This window comes from Sorex araneus, chromosome 8 (genome assembly GCF_027595985.1).
Source record: "Sorex araneus isolate mSorAra2 chromosome 8, mSorAra2.pri, whole genome shotgun sequence".
NCBI classification, from domain to species: domain Eukaryota; kingdom Metazoa; phylum Chordata; class Mammalia; order Eulipotyphla; family Soricidae; genus Sorex; species Sorex araneus.
The window spans coordinates 66,306,198-66,332,643 of record NC_073309.1 but is presented as its reverse complement, the minus strand read 5'-3'; the positions used below and the strand labels follow the sequence as shown (position 1 = coordinate 66,332,643).

General features: G+C 39.8%; 1 protein-coding gene across 2 annotated transcripts in view; it reads left to right on the top strand.

The window, feature by feature from the left end:
• The window catches only part of SNX7 (sorting nexin 7), a 108,564-nt gene that overhangs the window by 60,652 nt on the left and 21,466 nt on the right, over positions 1 to 26,446 (top strand). Inside the window, exon 8 of one of the 2 annotated variants that reach the window (XM_055145771.1) lies at positions 9,103 to 9,176. The exons of the other annotated variant lie outside the window; for it this stretch is intronic. Within the exon in view, the coding sequence (XP_055001746.1) occupies positions 9,103 to 9,165 (63 nt within the window). The 3' untranslated portion in view covers positions 9,166 to 9,176. Of the gene's footprint in view, positions 1 to 9,102; positions 9,177 to 26,446 lie in introns of those variants that run through there. 2 annotated transcript variants of the gene reach the window in all.

Sequence of the window (26,446 nt, the reverse complement as noted above, 5' to 3'; positions counted from 1 at the left end):
CAGATGTTGCTGGAATGAAATAAGAAACAGAAGAGTTGTGGTCAGTGGAATTAGAGAATTTTCCAGGAGTCAGATCACACAGGACTTTAAGAAGTTTAGTTTGGGTAAGATAGGAAGAGATGTAAACTATTTTTCAATATCTAATAGATTCTGATTGGGGGTGCTGAAAAAGGGTTTGCATATAAAAACCCATCTAGGACATATGTTTGCAGTTGTTAACCTTTGGGTAGCATTTAAAGTTGGAGACTGGGGCTGGAGCGATAGCACAGTGGGTAGGGCGTTTGCCTTGCACACGGCTGACCCAGGTTCGATTCCCAGCATCCCATATGGTCCCCTGGGCACTGCCAGGAGTAATTCCTGAGTGCAGAGCCAGGAGTAACCCCTGTGTGTCGCCAGGTGTGACCCAAAAAACTAACTAAATAAATGAATAAATAAAGTTGGAGATTAGTTGAGGCCACTAAGAATGAATAAAAGAGATTCCAGGACTATCAAACCAATATGATGAATTAATCGATGTTTATAGGACCATTCAACTTTCTAATCCACTTCTCCATTTATGAGATATTTGCAAAAATATTTTTACATTGAGTAATAAAAATAAGTTTGGCTAATACTTCATTTGAAATTGAGCTACACTATATGGTTCAACAAAGAAGATACTTTAAGGAAATATATATTATTCAGTTAATAAAAGTATAACAGCAGTTGAGGTTATGAAGAACACTAGATATTTGAAGGAACTTGTTTTGGCAGTTTAGTCTCAAATTTTCAGAGTCAAAATTTCTGCTTGAAAACGCTTATTCACTTCACTTTTCTCTGTAAGACAAATAACATTCATCTGTGGTGCTAAATAATACTATAAATCCATTTTCTTTTTCTTTTTATTTTTGAATGGATGATTTATAGTTTACCACTCAAAGCAGCACTCGGCTATAAATGAATATGAATATATTTGACATTTGGCAATGTGTGCAAGGAATCTGGGAACTGGATCTAGGTACAATGCCATTGCTCCTTCTCAGTATATTTATGTGAGCAAAAAAAAAAAGCATTTTCATGAGATCATTATAGTCTTGATTTACATATAGCCATTTTCAGTGGATAAACAGACACCAAATTTATTCAAACTGGTCCTTGCTCAGTATGATTGTCTATTTTTGCACCAGTGCTTTACATTCACCCTCAAATAGTGGTTATTAAGTTTCAAATGTTCTTGATAATGTACTAAATGTTACACAAAGCAAGATTATGTTTTCTCTAAGCTTGGAGGAAATAATAGTATGAAAATAACGTGTGTGTGTGTGTGTGTGTGTGTGTGTGTGTGTGTTGGAAACAGTGGAACGTTGCTTCTTGCTTTTCACTGATATTTGTCGCCTTATCCCTCACCCCAGATCTTTTTTTACTATATATATTTCTCTTTGTTTCATCTAATACAATAACTTGTCCTCTCCAGCATTCTTTTTTTTTTATTTGCATCTGCGTGTGTCTCTTGCTCTTAACACACAGAGATATGTGCGTATCCATAGGGCAGTGAAGGATATAACTATCCATTGAAAAGAGGAAGAGGTTTTTTCTTGCATATTTCTCTTATTGTCTTACTCAGGCAGAGTTTTCCTCACATCTCATTGGTCATAGTAAGAAGAAGGGGAGTAGGATTCTGAATAAGTAATGTGGATGTGTATGGATGTATCATACCACACAGCACTATAGCAACTTGTTAGACTTGCTTACACATAGCTGTGGAAGAATTAATTATAGATGGACGAACGGGTGATGCTCTAATTGAAGGGTCATTGTCAGCCTTTCTTTTTTTTTTTTTTTCTAAATTTATTTTATTGAATCACCATGTGGAAAGTTACAAAGTTCTTAGGCTTATGTCTCAGTTATACAGTACTCAAACACCCGTCCTTTCACCCGTGCCCATATTCCACCACCAAAGACCCCAGTCTACCTCCCAACCCCTGCCCCCCTGGTTGATCTGCAGCAACGCGGCCGCACAAGTGTGGCCTCCCGGGTCGAATCTCAGCGGAGCATGCGCTGGTATCGGCCCGAGACTGCCCAAGTGTCCTGCTGTTCCAAGTATATAATTTTAATTTTTTTTTTCACCCTCCCATTCCCGTGCCTCTAAGTTCGTGCCTGCTTAATAGATCTCATAATATGGTGGACGCCACATTGCGTTTCTCCTAGAAAAGGGAAAAGAACCAACAAAGAAGGATATTTCCTCTCCTTGGCTGACGTGGGGCTATGGTTTAGTTCACAGTCTCAAGAAGAGGCTGCTACTTTGATTACCTTCAATATTTCAACAAAAAACTCAGTATTATTTTTGGAGTTTCCCCCACACAGTCAGACGTGCTAAAAAGTAACTGTTTCACATTGCTGTCACTTAATAGATATTAGGCCGCGCGGTTTTGGTTTTTCTGTATGAAGTCCAGGGAAAATTCTGCCAGTAATTGCATCCCTGCAAGCTTTTACTTCCCTTTTGTGGTGCTCATAAGATGGAGAAGCCTGGAGAGCATGGGCCAGGGGCTCCCATCACAGTCCGGAGGCCTCTCCAGGAGCTGCTCATGTCCAAATTAGTTCAGTTGCCTCCGGGGTGGAGCTCGTGCAGCCAGTCGTCAGCCTTTCTTTCTCACAGTATCAGTCAGTAGTACTACAGTTGCTCTGCCTCCTTCACTGGCAGGCCTCTGACTCAGGGCACCAGTGGCTGGATGAGGAGAAGGGAAATTCCATATGCTCCTGTAGCACTGTAGCACTTTAATCCTGTTGGTCATCAATTGGCTTGAGTGGGCACCAGTAATGTCTCCATTGTGAGACTTGTTGTCACTGTTTTTGACATATCCAATACGCCACGTGGAGCTTGCCAGGCTCTGCTGTGCAGGCGGGATACTCTCAGTAGCTTGTCAGGCTCTCCGAGAGGGATGGAAGAATCGAACCCGGGTCGGCCGTATGCAAGACAAACTCCCCATCCGCTGTGCTATCGCTCCTATTTATATAAAGTTGCAAAGGCTAAAATAATTAGTAAAAAAAATGTCCACCCTGAGAGCTTCTGTTGATTCTGTGATCACTCTTTGATATTTTACCATGTAATTTTTTGTCCCTCTGTCATTTATTTTTATGTCTCTTGTCTCCCCAGCTATAGCAGTCCTTACGTAATATATCATATAAGGTATTAAATAAACCTAATTGCAGAGTTGCATGCAACTTCCATTTTTATGTGCGTTGGTAGTTTAGGGGCAAGTTATTTGCATTCCCTTTAGTTTCTTCAACTGTAAAAGATGTGGGTAATATCTCCCTGGAGTATTATTAAATCTGCCTGTAAAAACTCTTAGTGCAGTGTCTACTTGTTATAGAAACTCAAAATTTTTATAGATGGTATTAGAGAAACTTTGATGTAGATATTGGGCATTTCATTTTTATTAATGTAATATATGTAACCCTTCTTGTTATACTTTTACATTTAAAAAAATTAGGCAGTAGTTAGCTCAAATACATAATGATGCAAACCCCTGGCTTTACATACTTGTTCAGGCTACTGGATGCTTCCAAGTGTATCTTAGTTTATGTAGACTCTAAAAATGTTATACTTTAAATGCCAGAACAATTTACCTAAGCTATACTTGGTATTGTACTACTGATTTATAATGATGAACATTATAAGAAGAAATATAAATCTTCTAAAAAGAAATCTCCTTCATAAGAAACAGCTGTACTGTACTGACTCAATTTTTAAATAATTTTTATATTTTTCCTTTATGAGAACTCTTGAGAAAAGTTTCATATATGTTTTCGCTCCAGAAATTGGATTTGATTCCTCTTGAGGATTTGATTTCTTCTAATTGTTTTTTTTTCTGCTTGTGGGGTCACACCCAACAGTGCACAGGGGTCACTCCTGGCTCTGCAACTCAGTAATTACCCCTGGAGGTGCTCAGGGGACCATATGGGATGCTGAGAATTGAACCCGGGTTGGCCATGTGCAAGGCAAACGCCCTACCTGCTGTACTATCACTCCAACCCCTTTTCTAATTGTTTTTACTCTGTATACATCTTGAATTTTATACCTGCTCCTGCCACTGTGTTTATTCCACCCTTAAACCAGTTAATAGCATATCAAGAATCCCAGTTCTAGTCCATATTTTGCACGACAGTCTCAACCATGATTATACATTATTTTTTCCTGTACATATATTTTCCTTTTGCATTTATATTTTTTATCCTTTTCTTTCTTTTTTCTTTTTTTAAACTAAAAAACTTAATTTGTTTCCTGTTTATTAGTTATTTATTTATTTTAAATTTTATTTTCTTATTATGATGTTCACAATAATTTATTACATTTAATATTGTAACACCAATTTCACCACTATTATACTTCCCACCACCATTTTTCAAATGTTTCCACCTGGCCCCCAAAACCCGTCCCCAAAGCAGGACCTAAATAATTTATTTTGTATTGCTTGTTTAGTGGACTCACTAAAAATGATCAAAAAAAGTTTCCATAGAGCAAAGTGTGTGAGGACTGTATTTCACCTGGGAGCCATTAAGCCCTTGCATAAGAAACAGATTACTAACATGTAAACTAACAAACTTTGAGCTACTTGCAGAGTGGAACTTTGAAAACCACCATATGAAATAAGGTAAAACATTAGTACATAAGAACTAGGGGTAAATATCTCAAATCATTTCAAAGATCAACATTTTTTGTTGATCAATTGTGAAAAAAATGAATTTTATTTTGGATTTTATTTCATTTGGATTCAACAACTGCTAGTATGTCTATTATCAATACAACTTGAACATTGACACATACTGAATCTTTTAATTTTTTTAATTTTTTAAATTTTTAATAATTTTATTGAATCACCGTGAGATAATTACAAGCTTTCATGTTTGGGTTACAATCTCACAATGATCAAACACCCATCCCTCCACTAGTGCCCATTCCCCACCACCAATATGCCGGGTATACCTCCCCTTTCCCACCCTCCCCCTGCCTCCATGACAGACAATATTCCCCATACTCTCTCTACTTTTGGGCATTATGGCTTGCAACACAGACACTGAGAGGTCATCATGTTTGGTCCATTATCTACTTTCAGCACACATCTCCCATCCCGACTGATTCCTCCAGCCATCATTTTCTTTGTGATCCCTTCTGTATTCAATCTGCCTTCTCCCCTCCACTCATGAAGCAATCTTCCAGCTATGTGGCAATCCCCCTGGCCTTTGTATGTACTGTCCTAGGGTGTCAGCCTCATGTGATGTTATTCTATATGCCACAAATGAGTGCAGTCCTTCTATGTCTGTCCCTCTTTTTCTGACTCATTTCACTTAGCATGATACTCTCCATGTCTATCCATTTATAAGCAAATTTCATGACTTCATCTCTCCTAACAGCTGCATAGTATTCTATTGTATGGATGTGCCAGTTTCTTTAACCAGTCATCTGTTCTAGGGCACTTGGGTTGTTTCCAGATTTTGGCTATTGTGAACAGTGCTGCAATGAATATATAGGTGCAGGTGTAATTTCTACTGTGCTTTTTTGCATCCTTGGGATATATTCCCAGACCACACATACTGAATCTTACACAAAAAATTAGAGTATGTTTGAAAGTGAGGTTAAAAGCAAAGTACTTTTTCCAAATATTTACTTAAGGAAGTCATTGCATGTTAAAGTTTACTGATTTGGGGGAAAAAACTAGTCTTGATGAATAAGGTGTGTGTAGGTAAGGGTAGAAAGAAGGAACAGTTAGACTATAGAAATCCAGAGGCAGTATAATTCTGTTGAAGATGATTTTCTGAAGGATACTGCAAGCTGTGTCTGTTCTCTAAAAATATTTCCCTTGTGGTCTCTAACTATAATAGAAAACATAATAAATGGGTAAGTGAATGGGGTAGTTTAAAATTCCAGTCATTTCTTCTCAGTATTTAAGAAATTCTATTTACTGTGTCCTTGTAGAAATTGACTTTTGATTTATGGCATTCTGCCCATGATAGACATAATAGTTTAAACAGCTGTCCCAGCTAGAAATTCAAAATAGATTTAATTTCCTTTAAATTGACAGTTTTTTGTTAATAAGGAATATGTCCTAAGGATCTCTCTGACCTGTCTCACTCCCAGCCCTGCCTGGGCAATCAATAAATACTTGATTATTCTACGAGCAATAGCACACTAGGAGTCTAAAGTGTCGAGAAGGCTTTGATTCACTTATACTTATCCTGTGACTTTAATCTCACATTACTCATTGTTTATCCATGAACATGTAGGAATAATGCTTACTTTGAGGGAAAAAAAATGAAATAATTTTTATAAATCTAAATCTTGGCCTAGTAAAAATTTTGATATTACAGCAAAAAGTACAAATGAGGTATTACAATGCAAGTGGAATGAGCCGCTATTTTTTATCTGAATAATTTAGTACTAAATTATTAGTGCTAAATAAAAACCCTTTATCTCCATAAGAATAGTATCAGTAGTTTTCCTTCTACCACAGCACCATGCCACTAAATTAAGTGCATTTTGCTTTGTTATTTTTCTAGGCTATAGAGCATAAGGTTTTTCCCTCCCTATTCCATTTTCGTCAAAATGGGAATGACTTTGTGCTGGGGAGATAGTAAAGTGGGTAAGGCCCTTGTACACATTGGGATCTGGGTTCAATCCCTGACACCATATAGGATCCCTGAACCCCACCATAAGTGATCAAGTCCGGAGTCAGGACTAAAGCCTGAGAGGTACTGGCTGCTATACTTTGTGTCTCTTACTCCACCACTGGACTTCAGCTTTTCAGCTTTGCCAACTAAGCTATAAGGCTCCATTGTTCAGGAGGAGAAATAGGGAAATGACAGGTTGGTGCTTTCAAATGCTTACCATGTAAAGAAACAGCAGGACCTGTTGAAATGGAAAGAGATGCTAATGATATAAACCGAGCTGGTGATGGTGGATATTTGGGTAAGAAAGGTCAAGTGATTTATCCACTCTTAGAGCTAATGCAGTAGTGGGGGGACAGAGCTAAAACTTCTCACTCTCCACTTCCTAGTCTCTTAACAATGGTATATGTTTGAGCAGGAGGGTCCCAAACCAACTGTCATCTCTCTCTCATCCCCATCAGAAACTGGGCCAGCTCAAGAAATTTTGCAGGTTAAAAAGCAGTCATCTTTTACTAAAATAGGAACAAAAAATATTTTCTAAGGGTCTAGTTCTTTTTTCTTTCATGCCTTTCAAAAAATATATTGCATAATACATTGAAATTTGCAGTAAATTGCATTCATAAAAAAATTGAAGATTTCAACTTGAAAATACTTGAAGTGCGCAGAGTTCTGAAGACCTCAGCAAGTACATTTAAAAAAAATTCTTTCAAAGAGTTATTAAAAAGACTTTCATTTTATCCAGATCAGTATGCTATCCTAAATTTAATTGATGGTGATGATGGCAGTAAGACATGAGCACTTATCTTATTTGGATCTCAAACAATTCAATTGATGTAGGTAGTGCTTTTTTCCTCATTTAAACGCAATGAAAAAGCTGAGGAAGAAAATCACAAACTACATGGCACACGTAGGAGTTAATTAAAACAGAACTCTAGAGATTGTGTTAGTAATTGTATTTCAAGGAAACACTTAAGAATAAACTTATCTGAAAGTAAAGTAAAATTTATTAGTTACACAGGCGGGGGGGGGTTTAGGGTGGGGGGGCTAGGGGCGTGGGGGGGTTTGGGGTGTGAGGGGGCAGGATGGAGCTACACTGGGATTCTTGGTGGTGGAATATGAGCACTGGTGAAGGGATGGGTATTCGAGCATTGTATAACTGAGATTTAAACCTGAAAACTTTGTAACTTTCCACATGGTGACTCAATAAAAAATTTAAAAAAAAAATAAAAATAAATAAATAAAAAAGGCAAAAAAAGAATAAACTTATCACCATGCTTCCAATAACCAGTACCAATCAATGAAAATTTGCAAGTGTGATAAATTTTATTTGCCATTCCTGCAGCAGAACATATTGGTGATTTAAAATAGTTTATTAATTTGAACTGGCATCTTTACTGGTGTTAATTTTGGGGCAAATTGACCTGTCTTGCCTACCAGTCAATATCATACCTATCAAAAAAAGGGTGTGCAATGAGTTAAGGACACACAGTTCCTTAGCTAACATTGTCAGTGGATCTCAAATAGCATTATAGCTGGAGAAGGAAAATCACGGTTCAGGAATAGCTTGTACAAGAAAAAAATTGTACAAATATCCAGAGGGTTGGGCTTTACCCGGAGGCAGGTTCTGCTGTTACTAAGACCTGTCTAAAATCTTTTGATTTAAAATCAACAAGAAAGAAGACAGAGAAATACCTTTAGGATAACACTTGAATTCATTAAAAACCCACATGATAGTTCCTTCATGTTCACTTCGTCATTGAAGATGCAAAGGAGTATGCATGTATGTCGTATGTAGCCGTCACTGTCACATATAGGCACAGAAATACAAGGCTGCCCTGACCCACAGTTTCTAAAGAGGGTCCTTCACTAGAGCACAAGTTTTAGATTCAGTGTCAAATGTTCGGTTTTGATACTGACATCCCGTCTACTCATGGCACATATCGGCATATATGCATAGACTCAAATGATTCTCTCACAAGTATATATAGCTATTAATACTTTAGAAGAACGCCTTTTCCCAGTCTCACATTTGACTTTAACACTACTTTCCTTTTCAATTAAAAATTGGTTTCGTTTTTAGTTTTTGGTTTTGGGGGCCCATGGTAGAGCTCAAGGACCACTTCTACTCCGTGCTTGGGGTCCATGCAGTTCCAGGGATTAAATTCAGGCCTCTGGCATGCAAAGCTTGGAGCTAACAACACAACTTTTGGTTGTCTGACACTCCCCTTCCATTGGAAGAGGTTAATTTTTACAGAGATTAATAGCCAGGAAAAAGGAACTCAGATTTTATTTTTATGTCTCACTTTCTGTTTTTCTAGATGATGTGACCTTATATCTCAGTCATCAGTACTCATAACATTGAGAGCTTCAGTATTGCATTTGTTCCCCAAAGTATATATCCTTGATCTCTAATCCAGGCAATTAGCACATTCATGTTCTTTTTATGTTTTTGATTTTCAGGCCACACCCAAGAATACTCAGATCTTACTCCACATGAAAGGCTCTACTATCGATCCAGTTTAGCATTTAGCAAGTTTAATCTGTCTTTGATCTTCTCACACAAATCCACGCTCTGGCACTTGTAACCAAGGCGGTCAGCAAGTGGTTTTCAACCTGCGGACCAACAATGGTCTGTAGACTGGTAATGGAAGATCAGTGATTTAAAACACACAAACACACACACACACACACACACACACACACAGAGAGAGGAAAAACTTATTTAAATAATGGCTCAAAATTCTTAAATTCAAAAACACCATGTAAAGACTCCTCATTCCTGTATCCTACAGGGTGGATTCTTATCCCCAGAGTTACAAACATATACTGTTGTCATTCACTTTTGTAACCTACTGGCTTTCTTTGTAGGTGTGCAGTAAACAAAAGTAGACATTCTTATTTTACTTTTTATGTGGGAGTAGCAATACACTATGAGGTTTTCTGTAGTTAGCTTTATTGTTATAATAGCATTTCTTGGTGTTCATTCTATTTATTGGCCTTTAATCTATACGTTGGTAGCAGCTATTTCAGCAGGATTACAGTGTATGGGTGTTCGAGAATTTACTTAATCTGACTCCTACTGGTGAACCCTTAGTTCTAATCTTTTGCTCTTTTAAACAGCCTTAGTCTTGTTCATGCATTATTTGGAAATTGTACCAGATCTTTAGAATAAATACCCAAAAGTAAACTTGCTGAATTCCAGAGCATTCTGACTACTGGATGTGTGATATAGCTTCTTGCTATAGCTTGTTCGTTTGTAGAACAGGAAATAATAATAGCTAGCTCATAAGGATAATTGTGTTGCCACATGGAATAATGTCTGACACATATGTTAAAAGAATTAGCTGTGGTTGTCACTTATTACCAACAAGTAGCTCTCTATTCTTTTTGGAAAGGTCCATTTGTTGTCGGTTGCTTTTATTATTGTACTCCTGTACCTTCCCTCCAACCCCCCTTCTCAGTATCACAAGCTGTAGAAATGTTGCTTTCTCATAAGTGAAAAATGATATCCATTGTAGTTTTAATTTGCATTTGTCTTACCATAGTGCAATGGAGTGGTTTTTTATGTTTAATAAAATTTGTAATTTTAATTGTGTTTTTCCTCTGTTCTTAGGTTTTCCTGATTTTTGGTTATTAAGGAAATTTGCCTTTATATTTTACTTTTATTGATTAATGCCTATGCAGATATATATAATGAAATTAGTTTTTCTCTACTTTTCCTTTAGTGGTTTTTATTTTCCTTACATATTATAAATTTCTCCCCTACTTCAGGGTGATAAAATAATTGTCTCATGATTATTCTGTGAACTTGAGAGTTTTCTTTCTTTACACTAACTGAGTCACTTGGAATTCATTTCAGCTGTGGATGCCTGTTTTCTGGAGGGGAGGTCACCTCCAGAGGTGCTCGGCAGCAACTCTGACTCTGTGCTGTGGGTGATGACCCCGGCTCTTATGCCCCGGTACCATGCAATGCTGGCGATTGAACCTAGGACACTGGCAGGCAAAGCGTGCGTCAACCCATTTAATAGCTCCCCAGCCCCAGTTGTAAGAATGAGGTTTGGGGGCTGGAGAGAGAGCACAGCGGGGAAGGCGCTTGCTTTGCATGTATGTGTGTAGCCTATCCAGGTTGGATCCCTGGCACCACATATGGTTTCCCAAGCACTACCAGGAGTAACCCCTGGACATCTCCAGGTACTTCAAAGACCAAAAAAATAAATTAAATAAATGAAAGGTCTATATTCAGGTATACATTTTTTTCCCAAATAATCTGGCAGTTAGTATCTTGGAATATACTTAGTTTTTGTTTCATTGCTATTGTTTTAATACCTTCTATAAGGCAAGCCTTTTATCTGCCCTTAAATGAATCGTGTTTTATTAATAAAGAAGGTTTTGAAATATATTTTGTATTTGGTGGATTTGTCTGCTCCTACTCATTGTGTTTGTTTTATTTTCATAATTAAAACTGAAATTATAAATTGCCGTAAGAATATGAGCTAACTTTTAAAAATATTTTTAAGGGACTATGAATGTATCCATAAGTACCATTAATTATGTTTCACGTTAATTCTTCCAAAAACTATTTTGTTTTTAGAATCAAGAGTTTGAAAGCAGATTCAACAATTCTGCTTTCAAGGAAAACAAACCCAGCTTCATTTAAGGATTTTTTTTTTCTGGCAGGGGGGAATCCCTAATTTATATACTTGAATACATGGGTTATTCCAGTTCTACTGACCGTAACTGTATAGCACTGTGCTTTTCAGAGTGGGGTCTCTAGCCACCCTGGGCTCTCTAGCGCTCCACCTGCTAATGCTCAGATAACCAGTGATGCCAGGGATCCTGCTGCCAGGCAGGCACCTTACGCCCTATCCTATTATTCTTATCTGTACTCTTTTAATTCAGAAATTGTTTACTTGTACTACTATTCTCATTATCTCTCTGTATTGTAATTTGTACATGAAGTTCAGTTGAATGAGAGTTTGGTGTCTTCACCTAGACAGAAAATGGAAATTCCTATGTGTAGCCTTGTGAGCTGTCCGGAAGTTCATACACACCATCGTGGGCTTTTATGCTCACGCTGGGAGGGTGAAACCGGATCAGAAAGAAAGGTATTAAAAAGAATACTTTAAATCTCAGTAGAAAGCTTTTCTTTTCTCTGAATGAGAAAATAGAAAAAATGATTTTTATATTGTGTGAGCATTACAGGAGATAATAATACCTGGGATATTGTTTAAGCTGTAAAGGCAGTACAATAAATGATGACAAAAAATTGCATGGCCTTAGGAAATTAGAAAAATAAGCAGCAGTTTAGATTTTGGCTTTGCAGTAATTCATGGGTGCAGTGGGTGAGGTTTGGGCCATACCCACCAGTGCTTGGGGCCACTCGAGTCTCTGCTTGTGTACCTCTGTGGGCAGTGCTGGGGGAACCATATGTGCAGAGGATGCAACTGGGTCTGGCCACCTGTAGGATGACGTTGGTTTGCCCTTCCTCCCTGGCCGCTGGGAGCTTGTGTTTGTTGACTGCCCCTCAACCTGTCAACTACCTTTGTCTCCTGATCAGACACTGACTTGTAAATATTGTCTCTCTCTTCTCCTTACTGTCCTTTGCAGGGTTATTATTTTAGAGCAATTGCTTTTTGTATGGATACAGGAAGACAGTTACAAAGACAAGCCTGTGGCTTGGGAGTTGATTGACTCCAGATAATATTACCTCCTGGACATCTGCTCTCTCAACTTAAGCCTCAGTTGCCCTTACTTCCTAGATCCCCAAAAGCAGGGTCCCAATGGGGGACTGGATGGACCCAGGGCAAGCGGTGAGCTGTGAGCTACCTTGGCATCAAGATGGGCCTGGCCAAAGTGCCCTAATGCTTAACTATAAGTTAAGAATTTGGTCATGGACAAATTCTGTCATGATCCAAAAGTAATAACTAGATTTGAACCCTGCTGGGGTTAGGAATGATTGATCTGGCCTGAGCACTGTAGTTTGAGTTTTTGGTGAAATGTCCCCAGGAGAGTCACCCTATAAGTCTAAAAGCATCTATTACCGTGTCCGTACAGAATGGTAAATATTAGGAGAACTAAGGATGTTAATCAAGTTGCAGGTCTAAGGGGAGGAGAAACACACCATGAGGTGTTTTGCCCTCTGGGCTGCAGGTGGTCAGGAAGGCTGGAAAAATATTTTCAATTGCCTGTCCCGTGGGGAGGCATGGGGAGAGGATGAAAAAGCGGCTTTGGGGAGGAAGGAGGGATTGAAGGAGGAGGAGAGAAGAGAGGGAGAGACAGTAGAGAGAGAGAGAAAGAGGAGATGGATACAGTGGGAAGAAAGAATTGTGCAGTTAAGGAGAGATAGACACAGAGAGAGATAGAGAGAGAGAGAGACAGAGACAAAGACAGAGAGAGTGTGAAGAGAGAGTGAGCTGGAGAGAGCCGGGAGAGACGAGAGATTGAATAAACGGCAACTAATCAGCATCCAGCTTGGCCCTCGTTCTTCCTCCGTCCATCCAAGGCAACGGTTGCCCAGGGTGGAGAAGCGGCTCGAGAGCACTGAAGGCAGGCGGCGAGAGAGAGCTGTCTGGAGAACCTGCGAACATCCTTGCACGTGTCGTCCCTGTGTGCGAGGAGCCTGCTTACACGGCCGAGATGGGGTTTACACAGCCACCTGCTAGGCTTAACCCCTATAGTATTTTTCCAAGCCTGAAATAATTTTTAATTTTATTAAATACTAATGGTTATATAGCATATTGCTTTACCAGGCTTCGATTGTGCCTTCAAAAACAAAACATTTATTGAAAAAAGGAAGTTGCACTCTAGAGTTAAAAAAAAAAAAACTTGGATTTTGAAAACTTTAATTTTAAGAATTTTTTAAAAAAGAAAATCTTGACTTTTTAAAATTTTTTAATTTTAAGGAGCCACATCATTCCTCTTTAGAAGGTTCATATGAACAGGACACACCTAAAAGGAAATGTACTATTTTTAGACTTTTGTGTATTTACTCTGCCTTTGCTTTATAGGGAGTGCAAAGGAGATCACACATTTTCTAAAATGTTTAGTCCACTTAAGTAGTTGACTTTCTGTTTTTAATGTCGCAGGAAATCGTAATTATTCTTTACTTGAGGGATGTTAATGGTGCTGCAAGTGCTGACTTGAAGGGCAATGCATCAGCCACATTTGTGGGTGTTTTATGACTCAATTTGTCATTTTTAGCAACGGCATTGTATTTTACTGAACAAGTTACATTGCATAGCAAAACTGGCAATCGGTTTCAGGGAGAGAGTTTCTACTTTTTAAGAAAAGTGTATTGTAAAGTATATAAAAAAAAAGGTACTACTTAGTAATCACACATATGCCTGAGCAGCATTGTATAATCAAGCATCTAATTTCTTCAGACACATCTTACCTCACTCACAAATCAGAAAATAATATAATTTTATTGTTAAGAGCCCTCTTATCTCTCCCCTGCAATTTAATTAATACTTGTTAAGAAGAGGTAGCTGTCAGATTAGAATTGAATTTTTGAATTTTCTATTGTCTTTTGATGGAGTGGCAATCTAGATCTTTTTATTTAGGTATATTATTTTCAAGAACTTTTCAAAATGATAATTTCCCAGCTTTTCTGATTATGAAGAGAAATTTTTAGCATTTGAATAAATAGATTGAATAGCTGATTTTTTCCATAAAAGGAAATAGTAGAGAAACCATTTAACAGGGAAAACAATGAGGGTATTTTTAAGAAAGAATAGCTATTGTCCTCATAACTGTTTTGCCCTAAAATTTTGTGATAGAATTTTGGTTAGATTCAGTTATGTTGTTTCTGTAGTGCTTAAAAGTGTAATGAAATAACCCTTGAAATGGCAGCAGAGAAAAGCCTAAGTTCATTACCAATCATTTACTTTTTCATAATCATTTATTCATTCGACACATACTGACTCGTTTACCACATATTATAAGCACAGGGTGTAATGGTTGGAAGATAGGCACATGGTCTTCAGTAGTCAACTTAAATTCTAATAGGACATTGTTCAGAGAAGTAAAAGCATCATTAGATCTAATGAAAGTTAAATGAATAGTGAACTGAGATAGAGAATAATAAAAATGAACCCGCATAGTACCTAAGTGTTGTTCTGAGTAGGAGTCACTGGAGAATGGGTATTTCTTCATTTAAATAAAAATCTTTTTCTTTGTCTTATTTTTATCTCTTGTTACTGTTTTTGGCATATCCAGTACACCACAGGGAACTTGCCAGGCTCTGCCGTGTGGGTGGGATACTCTCGGTAGCTTGCCAGGCTCTCTGAGAAGGACGGAGGAATCGAACCCGGGTCAAGTCTCACAATGGAGACGTTACTAGTGGCTGCTCAAGCAAATCGATGAACAATGGGATGACAGTGCTACAGTGCTATTCTTATGATATGTTATTGTTATAATTTTATTGAAATACTATGGGATTTCACTAATCTGTATTTGTGTAACTTCACCACTCCCACACCAAGGCACGGGTCTTGCAGGTGGCTGGCCCAGGTTTGATCACAGTCACCATATTTATTCTAGCTGCTTTTTAAAGCAAAGGAAAACTTCTGAAATGAAGATTGACTTTTTTTTTTTTAATTTTATCACCATGTGGAAAGTTAAGAGTTCTCATGTTTATGTCTCAGTTATACCGTATTCAAACACCATCCCTTCACCAGTTCCCATATTCCACCACCCAAATCCCTGGTATACCCCCCACCCCCCAACCCAACTGTATAACTGATGAACCTCACTTTATTTTCTCTTCACCTTGATTACGTTCCATATTTCAACACAAAACTCATTATTGTTGTGGGAGTTATATCCCCAAACAAGATAACCCTAATAAGGAGGCATTTGATAATTAGTTTTCCATTCAAAGATTGTATGTTTTCAGGTTTTAGAAAAGGTCGCGCGGCCGCTAACGCGGATCTGTCCCAGTCCCGAATCCTGGAGCCGTGTTAGTTGCTGCTCAGTGTCGCCAGGGTTCCATCTGGAGAAGGTGTGAAGATTGACTTTTTGTAAGTTTAGTTTAGCCAGATGTGCCTCCAGAAATTAGAAACTCATGAGTGTATAATCTTGTAACAATATCTACCATATGCCTTGCTCATGGTAGGCAATATGCAAATGTTTGTTAACCAACCGAATAAAGACTGTCATCTTTTTAAAAAGTAACTCTGAGATGCTTATCTTGATGAGGTATACACTGTTTCTGAATTATTTAATGTTGCTGTTCTTTTCTTTGAGTATTTTACGGAAAATGACTATTTTCTTTTAAATTTTTTATTAGTGAATCACCGTGAGGTACAGTTAGAGACTTACAAATGTTCGTGCTTGCGTTTTAGTCATGCAATGCTCGAGTGCCCATCCCTTCACCAGTGCCCATTCTCCACCACCAATGATCCCAGCATCCCTCCCACCACCCCCACCCTGTCCCCTCTACCCTGCCCCCCTCTGTGGCAGGGCATTCCCTTTTGCTCTCTCTCTCTCTCTCTCTCTCTCTCTCTCTCTCTCTCTCTGTCCTTTTGGGTGTTGTGGTTCACAATAGAGGTATTAATTGGCCATCATGTCTGGTCTATAGTCTACTTTCAGCCCACATCTCCCATCCCAAGTGGGCCCTCCTAGCACCCTTTACTTGGTGTTCCCTTCTCTATTTGAGCTGCCTTTTCCCCAGCATGCGAGGTCGGCTTCTAAGCTGTGGAGTAATCCTCCTGGTATTCATCTCCACTATTCTTGGGTGTTAGTCTCCCATTCTGTTACTTTATATTCCACAAATGAGTGCAATCTTTCTATGTCTATCCCTCTCTTTCTGACTCGGAAAATGACTATTTTTGCACCAAATTTTCTTCTAATACAATAATTATGAAGTTTCTCCAGCATGTTTGCATTTCTCTGCCTTGATTCAAAGTACAATTCAAAAGTTTCTATTTAATTAAATTTGAATGACATTTGAGTTACTTAGATCTAGCAAAATGTTTTTAGAGAACTCTGAGAACTGAGTGCTCTGTAGCAAGTGATTTTTATCTAAAGAGGTCACAGGCAACAAATAGAACCAGGTTTATATACGTATTATTTTAGTGAGTCATATAGTGCATTAATTTCGTAGAAACAAGTTTTAACAGCTTTCAAATGAGTCGTAGTGTTGCTTTTTGTTCCAAAAGAATTCCAAGGTGACTTAAATATCGCTAAATTATCAAATTGAGTGCACCAAACATGGGGCCCCTTGGTAATAAATTTAAGGAAGCTGTGCAATTAAGACGTTTTGGAAAGGCCGAGGGAGGTAGTCTAGGAGCTTATGTTGCACATGATCGATCTTGGTTCAATACCAGACGGCATATATTCCCCTTAGAAGTGCGGGCAGTGATCCCTGAGCACAGAGCCTGAGCACTGCTGAGGGTAGCCCAGAATCTGAAGGAAAGAAGGGAGGGAGGGAGGGACAAGATAGGATCTGAGGAGTCACAGTGCCACCAGTGCACCCAGCTCACAGGACAGACATTGTCTAGAGATAATGAACAGATGACCTCTCAAGGCCCAGCAGTGAGACCACCTGCGCTTAAAGGCCTCATCCTTGATAGCGCCATAGCAGTGACACGGACCTGTGCAGTGACCCCAGGCTCAAGGCCGCTTAGGGAAGACTCAGTGTGCAATCCGTGTGCCCAGCAAATGGAACCAGTCCATTTGGGAGAATCCCTGCACCTGTCTTTGAGTGTGTAACCTCTCTTTTACTTGACAGCACCTTCCTTTCTCTGGAGAAGCCTGAGTTCTTTGAACTTGTAACTTCCCTTTTTATAAAACTCTTTGACTTCAATTTTTTCCCCCCTCAAATTGCTTTCTGCAGCAAAAGGACCTAAGCAACAAGTGGAGGTTAGAGTTGATCTCTCCTTCTCCTACACGGAATTTAACCCTGTGTCAGCCTGAGAAATTGCCTCTTCTGAAGCAGGTGATTCAGAGACTGGCACACATCAGGAAGAACAACCAGCGCTGGCGCAGATGCAGAGAAAGGGATACGCATTTCCAGCTGATGGGAAGGCCAACTGGTCCAGCCCTTTCTCCTCAAAAAGCTAGAAATTGAACTTCTGTATGAACCAGCTGTGCAGCTCCTGAGAATATACACCTAGGTCCCCCAAGACAAGTGCAGAAAGCATCTGTACTTCTGTGTTCATTGCAGCACTATCCACGATAGCCAGATTCTGTAAACAACCCAAGTACCCAAGAACAGATGAGTGGATAAACCAACTACGATAGTCTACACAGTGGCATACTGCATGGCTCTTAGGAAAATGAAGTCACGACATTTGCTTAAACATGAATGGATGTGGAGAATATCACGCTGAGTGAAATCAGTCAGAGGGAGAGGAACGTAGAATAATTGCTTGCATTTGCAGGATAAAAAAAATAACATAGTATGTAACCAAGGGTCAAGAGAACTGGTCTGTGGTAGGAAGCATGCCACTAAGGAGAATGGGGAGGGCAGTTAGGAGAGGGAAGGGACCACTATGACAAGGAAAGTTGGAAGTGACCATTCTGGACACAAACTGAGTGCTGAAAGGAGGGAAACGGTATGCAGGACGCACTTTCAGTAACAGTATTGCGAACCACAGTGCATAAACAGAAAGTAAGAAAGGAGAAAAGTGTTGGCCATAGAGGCAGACTGCAGAGGGCCAAGTGGGCGAGGTGGACAGGAGGGAAACTGAGGACTTGGTGGTGGGAAATATGCACGGTGAAGGGTTGAAACATTCTATGGCTGAGACTGGATCATGAACTTTGTAACTGTATACCTCATGGATAATTCAAAGAAAAAACTTTTAAAAAACTTTCAAAGATTTTTTTCTTTTTTAACAATTTTTTTAAAAATACAGGTTTTTTTTTTTTTTTCTTTTTGAGTCACACTCAGCTATGCTCAGGGGTCACTCCTAGCTCTACACTCAGGAATCACTCCTGGCGGTGCTTGGGGTACCATATGGGATGCTGGGAATCGAACCTGGGTCGGCTGCGTGCAAGGCAAACGCCCTACCCACTGTGCTATGCTCCAGCCCCTTTTTCTAAATTTTTTTTTATTTTTTTTGACTCTACAGATCAAGAGGGTTGTCTCACCTGGCAGCCTGTCAAATAAATGCCTTAGACAGCCTCAGCGGACCTTAACATCCACGCTTTGCAGGAGCTTGAGCAGACTGACCTCTCTGGACATATTCCCTACTGATAACGTCGTCGTGAGCCAGCCTGGGAAGAGGAAAAACTGTCTTGTCACTTCCTCTGCCGACACTCTGGCTCCCCTTTTCACTTTTCCAGCATATCCCCCCTGGCAGCAATTTCAAACGCATTATAAGAGAACCCACCCACATGATCAGAACTTTCTGAGAGACCAGCACTTCTCAGGGTAGCTTCATTATAGTTTTATGTCTTTTCCTCAGATGATTAGCTCATTTTTTTTTAAAGTTAAACCCCTTGACCAAACTTCCCTATGACCATCCTGGGAAGTTTCAAATCTTCATGGAACTTCTCTTGACTTGCCAGAATCATTTGCTATCCTGTGTGCAATTGAGTGGCTTTGAATGTTTATGTTCCTTCTCTCATCCTAATCTATTTGGGACAGTTAGTATCTGTCTTCCTCCTCTTGTCTTCAGGCCTTCACTCCCAGTGTCACACTACTCCCCCTTCTCTTCTAGCTCACCTTGTCGACTTAAACTCCCCTTCTCTTCCTTAAATTCCCTAGTTCCATTTGTCTTCTCTTAACATTAATACCCCTGGAGAAGCACTTTCACATTATCAGAAACAGTATTTATCAGCATGCTTCTGTGTGGAAGTCGATGTGGAGGTCTCGTTCTGTTCAGCAGGGAGAACCCTTCGTAGGGCGCAGCCGAAAGAACAGACGCAGAGCCTGGAGGAGGGAGAAAAGGCATTTATTCTATGGCAGTTACAGTATTTATACCTCCCTGTGGGGAGGAGGTGGTGCCAGGACCCCCAACAGAAATGCAGGGTGTGGCACGGGATTTAGCTAGTAATAAACAAATGGTGATAGGATAAGATCAGTAAGATTAGCAGTGGCAACCTTTGCTAGGTGTGGCATGGGGTTAGCTAGTGATTAAACAAATAGTGACAGGATAAGATCAGTAAGGTAAAATGGCTCCCTACACTTCTGCAGCTCATGACTGCCATTTGCTTGACCTGATACATCCTTCACATTTTCTTTTCTTTGTCTGGTCACCTTTTTTTTTTTTAAGAATTTATTATTGATTTATTGTTGAATTTATTGAATCTCTTAAGAGAAAACTCTTAAGGAAGCTAAAGCTCTACATGAGTCAAACAAACATATATACTTCTCCTTTTCATTAATTTATTATTGGGTACAATATTATGGGACATGAAAAGATTATCATCACACAGTGTCCTCTCACTGTCTGGTCACCTTTAAAAACATTCTTCCTTTAGTGATGAATCCCTGAAGGTGAGATCTGTTTCTATACTCAGTTTCTTTTTTGTTTGCTTTTTGCTTCAGGTCCACATCCGGGATGCTCAGGGCTGAGTCCTGGTTCTGCACTCAGGAATTGCTCCTGGCGGGGCTCAAGGACCATATGGGGTGCTTAGGGTCTAATCCTGGTCAGCCCTATGCAAGGGAAGCATCCTACACATCGTACTGTCTTCTCAGCCTGTATCTCTGCTCACTTTCTCATACAGGCTAGATCAGTGTGTCCCCAGCAGGCAGTGCTTTCGCCTTCAACAGTACCTTGGTGTAACTGTAGGTGTGTGTTTATGTGTGTTTGGCAGCAGGGAAGAGGGGGGTGTGCGGTAAGGAGGTGGTAGTGAAGGGGGAGCATTTTCACTTTGTTTACTTAAAGAGGGCAGAATTCCAGGATGACAATGAGTGACTTTTTTTTTCTTTCTGAAGGGGGGTGGTAAGCTATGTAAGTTAGGGAACCTCTGACTAGATGAATGCCAAATTAAGTACCACTGTACACGTGTGAGTGGGACTGAACTTAATCCTCATTATTGTTTTTGTCATTGTTGTTAATTCCAGTGCAAGCTCTTTGATTTCCTGCTTTCACCTCCCTTCCTCCTTCCTTTCACCATTAACTTTCTCTTGTTTGTAACTCAGTAGTCTAAAAAAGCACATCCCAGGGCTGGAGCGATAGCACAACGGGTAAGGCATTTGCCTTGCATGTGGCTGACTAGGGTTCAATTCCCAGCATCCCATATGGTCCCCCAAGCACTGCTGGGAGTAACTCCTGAGTGCAGGGCCAAGAGTAACCCCTGAGCATCGCCAGGTGTGACGCAAAGAGCAAAAAAAAAAAAAACTTATGCCCGCTCTGGTTCAAGGAACCCCCCAAACCCTGTAACTTTCCACTTCTTGCAGAAACCATTTCCGGCTCAGTTTCCTTTACACCCCCATGGTCAGTCTTCCATCAGCCCATCTCCAGACCTCCCACTGCATCCTTCTTCCCCTCTGCCCACCTTGCAGATACCAAACCAATCTCTTATCTCTTTTTCTTTTTTTCACACTGCATGGCCTATGAGCTCTGTGGTTTTATTTGTACCATAGCATCCAGATATTTCTTCCCTGGTAAACTGAAAACCAAAATATCCCCAAATTCCATCAGAATTCATTCTGTGTTCTGTATTTTCTATGGTCTGTAGCTTTCTAATCTCCCCCTCCACTTCGGTAATATATCACAGTCTGCTTTGTGCTGTAGCCCTAAGTTTTTGCTGTGTACTTGCATTTTTAGCTCTAGTGGATTCCAAACTTCTTAAAATGAGAGCTAAATTGGTGCAACCTTGAAAGACATATTAGCTAGCTTGGCGCTATTCAGTCAGCATAGAAGGAACATGTGCCTCATTCAAACTGACCTTGGTTTAATTCTCAGTCATGCCACATGTCACAGACAGCGATGGCAGATCAGAATATCAAATTCACAATAGTATTGTGTAGATTAAATGAAACAGTGTATGTAAAGTTAATAGTGCTGTGGACCATGGCAGAAAAGCAGTAAGTGCTTTTTTAAATTTTTTAATTGTTTTTATATTATTTTATTTTTACTTTTTTTTTTTTGCTAAGGTACTATAGTAAATATTCACAATTAGAGAAGGACATTGTTTTGCTTACCTGAACTCTCAATGGTTTTCATGTAATTGTATGGATTATTTGTAGCTGAACATAACTGAAGTTAGATATCGCCTATTAGCCCTGTCATTTAATATGATTTTTTTGTTATCTTACAAACTTTTATTATTTATTCTGGTATTATTTAGTCTGGTATTACAACATTTTCCTGGCAAAAGGTTGCTTGCTTCTAAGCTTTTCCATGAACAGTGTGCCAAACGGTTTCCATATTTGTTCAAAAAATTATTTAAGCTTAAATCCTTTTTAACTCAAATCTTTGCTTGCTGTTGTGAAGGAAAGAATATGAACTGAACTTCACACTTTTAGATTCCTTTAAATCTGTTTTTTGGGTGAGAATGGCAATGAAACATTAGAAAAACTTCTTTGGACTGCCAAACTTCTAACACGGCTCACCCCCAGTTAACTTTTGGCCATTGTATATGTTCAGAGCCTTTGACAGCTAAGGAAATGAACATCTCATAAGATTTTTCCTTAATACCTTGTTAGAAGCTATATTATATATCATTCTGACCTCAAATGTTTCTGTCAGTTTCTTTGAATTGAAATTACGGGAAGAAATCATTCAGTATGGGGAGATGACTACTAGTTCTTTCATCCTTTCCCAATTAAAATGATGATACCATCGAAAGAAAGCAAAGGGCATGGTGATAAAAATGATAAATGATTAATATAAATAATATCCATTCATTTCTCCACAGATAATTTACTAAGAAGTAGTACTGGATGGGCCAGAGAGACCGTGTAGGAATTCAGTTCTTTTTCAATACCAGCACCACATGTGGTCCCAGGAGCGACCCCTAACCTAGAGCCAGTGTTAAGTCCTGGTACTTCCAGTGTAGCCCGAAAGCAAATAAAACAATACAAATGGTACTAGAGATCGATTTGGCCCCTAGATGCAGGAAAAATGGAAAGATTTCAGAAACCAAAATATTGGAAGAAGAGAGGCCGTGAGCTTCAGTTCACAAACTAATGATGATTTTGCTAGTTCTTAGGATAAAATTATCCGGCACTGTACAATACAGTTAATATTGAGTGCCTCATAAAATTTTCATGAAAATCCCAATGAGATGTGCAGATTCATATTCATGTTAAGGATAGAGAAACTAGGCGTATGGGGGCCAGGAGATGTTTCAGTGGCGAAAATACCCACTGTACAAGCCTGAGACGGATTTACTTGCAGGTGTTAAATGTGATTCTGGTAACTCCGTTGCTTGCGATCCCTGATGCCAAGGTAGTTTCAGGTTGCACTGCAGCCAGGCGGGTGTGCATGTGAGCACTGCATCTAAAAGGGTATATTTCCTTCGGAGCACTGCAACTACAGAAAAGATGGGTGAGCACTGTGGTCAGGAGTATAATCCCCTCGTCACATGTGTGTGAGCACCACAGCCTTTTGTGGGATTACCACAAGGATGCCTGTGCTGCACCCCAGGTCATTGCAGAGACACCAACACAAGGAAACTGAGGGTGTACGTGGAGGAAAGAAGCAGGTTTTTCAGTTTTACCCATTGTATGTCATTTGGAAAAGATACTTGAACGTAGGTCAGTCAAGCCTGTTGCCAGACTCAGTCCCCGTGTTCTGCTGGTAAAAGGAGCAAAATGCAAAATGCATATCCCAAGTAGAACTGCTTCAGATTCCTAAGATTTCGAGATTACCTGTCTTAAAGAGAGTACACCTCATGGGCCGGGATGCAGGCGTGTTCCCCAAATGTGGAATCGCCTTACAGTAGGAGAGTGGACACCCCACTGAGAGGTGCGCGCCCTTTCCTCTCACAGCTTAGTTTACATACAGTGCAGTTTTCTTAGCCTACCCCTCAAAGTTGGACTGGGCGATAGCACAGCGGGGAGGGCGTTTGTCTTGCATGCCGCGGACCCGGGTTTGATTATTTCATCCCTCTTGGAGAGCCTGGCAAGCTACCAAAAGTATCTTGCCCTCACAGCAGAGTCTGGCAAGCTCTGCATGGTGTATTCGATATGCCAACAACAGTAACAACAGGTCTCATAATGGAGACTTTACTGGTGCCCGCTCGAGCAAATCGATGAACAGTGCTACAGTGCAGTGCTACCCCTCAAAAGTGTGTTGCCCGGCTAGTTGGCAAGCTGGAGAGTGTAGATGGTCTTTGAATTTTCCTCAAGTGCCCTTTCGGCCGGTAACTACCGTTCTGCATCTCAGTGGCCTTCTGGTCTCTTTAGAAAGATCCTGTGTCTGTAAGTCCTCATGCCTTTTGGACTATTTTAGGTTAAATACTGTTTTTCTCCTATAAACATTACAACATCTCTTCCCCCCCCCCCGCCCCCGTGCCCATTTCCCCAAATTCACTCTTCCCTACAACTGTTTGAAAGTAAAATAAGAACATAAAACAGTAAAAAGTCAATCTTACAACTGTAGTACACATCCCATTGGCAATACAGAATATTGGTATGGCACCAGATATTTATTCTTGGGGAATCAAAAGTACATGTGGCTGATGAAACCCAGAGAGAGTGGGAAAATTCCACAGGGGGAAAAGAAGCTCAAACAACTATGGGAAGCACAGTAACGTTTTATTGATGCTGAGACATAGATTTTCACATTTTACTATTTCTCAAATCAGGATGCTCCTTCATATATTTTCAGTCACACTTAAGTCACACAATAGTGGTGATACACAATGGCCCCTTGATCTTGGAGAGCTCCAGCATAATGATTTCCAATTCTGAAGCAAACACTCCAAGGCCTGTGGTAGAGACCTGGATTTGATGTTGTTTTCCTTGACTGCAACAAACAGCCTTGGGTGGAGGATTAGAAGTTGGGGAGCAGGTTTAACCAGTAGAGCAAGTGTAACAGTGGAGTGCAATAGCCGGGGAGGCTGCTTCATTTCTGGTAATGACAATGGTCTCTACCTTAACCGCACCAGGACTCTGTCAGAGGAGATACAGATAAAGATATAGATAACCACACCATACAGGGAAAAGGCTGGACAAAGATAAAATCTGGATACAACTGTGATAAAGATTGGGGGTTTAGGGGGTGCACAAAAACCATTACTCAGCATGAAGATAGGGCTAGCACCTCCACTAAAATGTTTCCGTTGTCTTCCTGGATTTTGTTGTCTGAACACAGCCAAGCTCAACACTGTTTAGATTCTTGACCAGAAGGCTGAGAAAAGTGTCATTTGTTTCACCCACAACCCTTTTATTATTATTACTATTGTTATATCACTGTATCACTGTCATCCCATTGCTCATCAATTTGCTCGAGCGAGCACCAGTAACGTTTCCACTGTGAGACTTGTTACTGTTTTTGGCATATCGAATACACCACGGGGAGCTTGCCAGGCTTTGCTGTAGCTTGCTGGGCTCAACGAGAGGGAGGAGGAATTGAACCTGGGTTGGCCGCATGCAAGGCAAACACCCTACCCGCTGTGTTATCGTTCCAGTGCTCCAGTCGTAAGGATGACATGCAAATTTGTGAAGCTTCCCTTTATTGTTATATATTTATTATAATTTGGTTTAGGGTCATATCCAGTGGTGCTCAGGAGCTACTATTTCTCAGTTAGTCCTTGGGATCACTCCAGGTTGTTTTCCTGGGATTGAAATAGGAACTCCTATCCTCAGAGCATGCACCCTGGTCTTCTTTGAGCTATAACCCAGCTATAATGGTCTCTTTCATTATCTTCTATTTTTTCCCCCTTTGGTAAAAGCTACTTGCTTTTATTATTCCTACAAAAAAAGGGAAATTTGCTTTGGATTAGAAAATACCATATTGTAGATAATACTGTAGGTCCTGCACTAATAAGTAAAGATTATAATAGAAATCTCTATAGATGGAAAATCACCTGAAATGAGACAGGACATTCATATAATGCAATAAATACAAATAAATGTTAACTCAAGAAAAAGTATAAAATCCTGTAACAAGCTAGGAACAAACGGACATTTTCTTAATCTCGTAGCGGGCAGCCATAAGCGAATGACCTTTTTAAAACTGGAGAGAGAGAACTGTCATTTGTGTTCAGATCTTTCTGGATTGAAATCCCTTCAGAGAATCTCATTAATAAGCACATGAACCTTGCTGTAGATAGTATGCTTGGTTCAGATTTGGTTAAACCTACATTCTGGTTAACTTACTGTCTAACTTAGTGGTCTTTCCTGAGACCGTCTCAGGTTGGTAAGGTGCAAGACTGCCCACCGCACTATCCCTCTGGCCCACCTTCCCTTTTTAAAGGGCTGTAAGCTCTCTTGAACCACCAGGCATGATTCTTCCTTGAGGCTGTTGCATTTTTTTCTCAGGAATTCTTCTTTTTACCAGTAACCCCTTGGCTGACCATCTTGACTACCTCGGATATTGATTAAAATGGCACTTGTTTCAGTTCTCTCTAGTAACCATCTAGAATTGCATCCTGCTCAACATCCCTATTTGGTTTTTTCTTCTTCATTTTTATAAATATTTGTTTTCAGTGGATAGCTAATATTTTTTTCTGTCTGTGAGGGTTTGTCTCAGTAGAATATAAGCTCTTACAAGAACAGAAAATTTTTTTCTTTTTTTTTTTTAATTAGTGAATCTCCGTGAGAATACAGTTACAGATTTACACATTTTCATGTTTGTGTTTCCCTCATACAATGTTCGAGAGCCCATCCTTCCACCAGTGTCCATTCTACACCACCAATGAACCTAGTATCCCTCCCACCTTCCAATCCCATCCCCCCCAA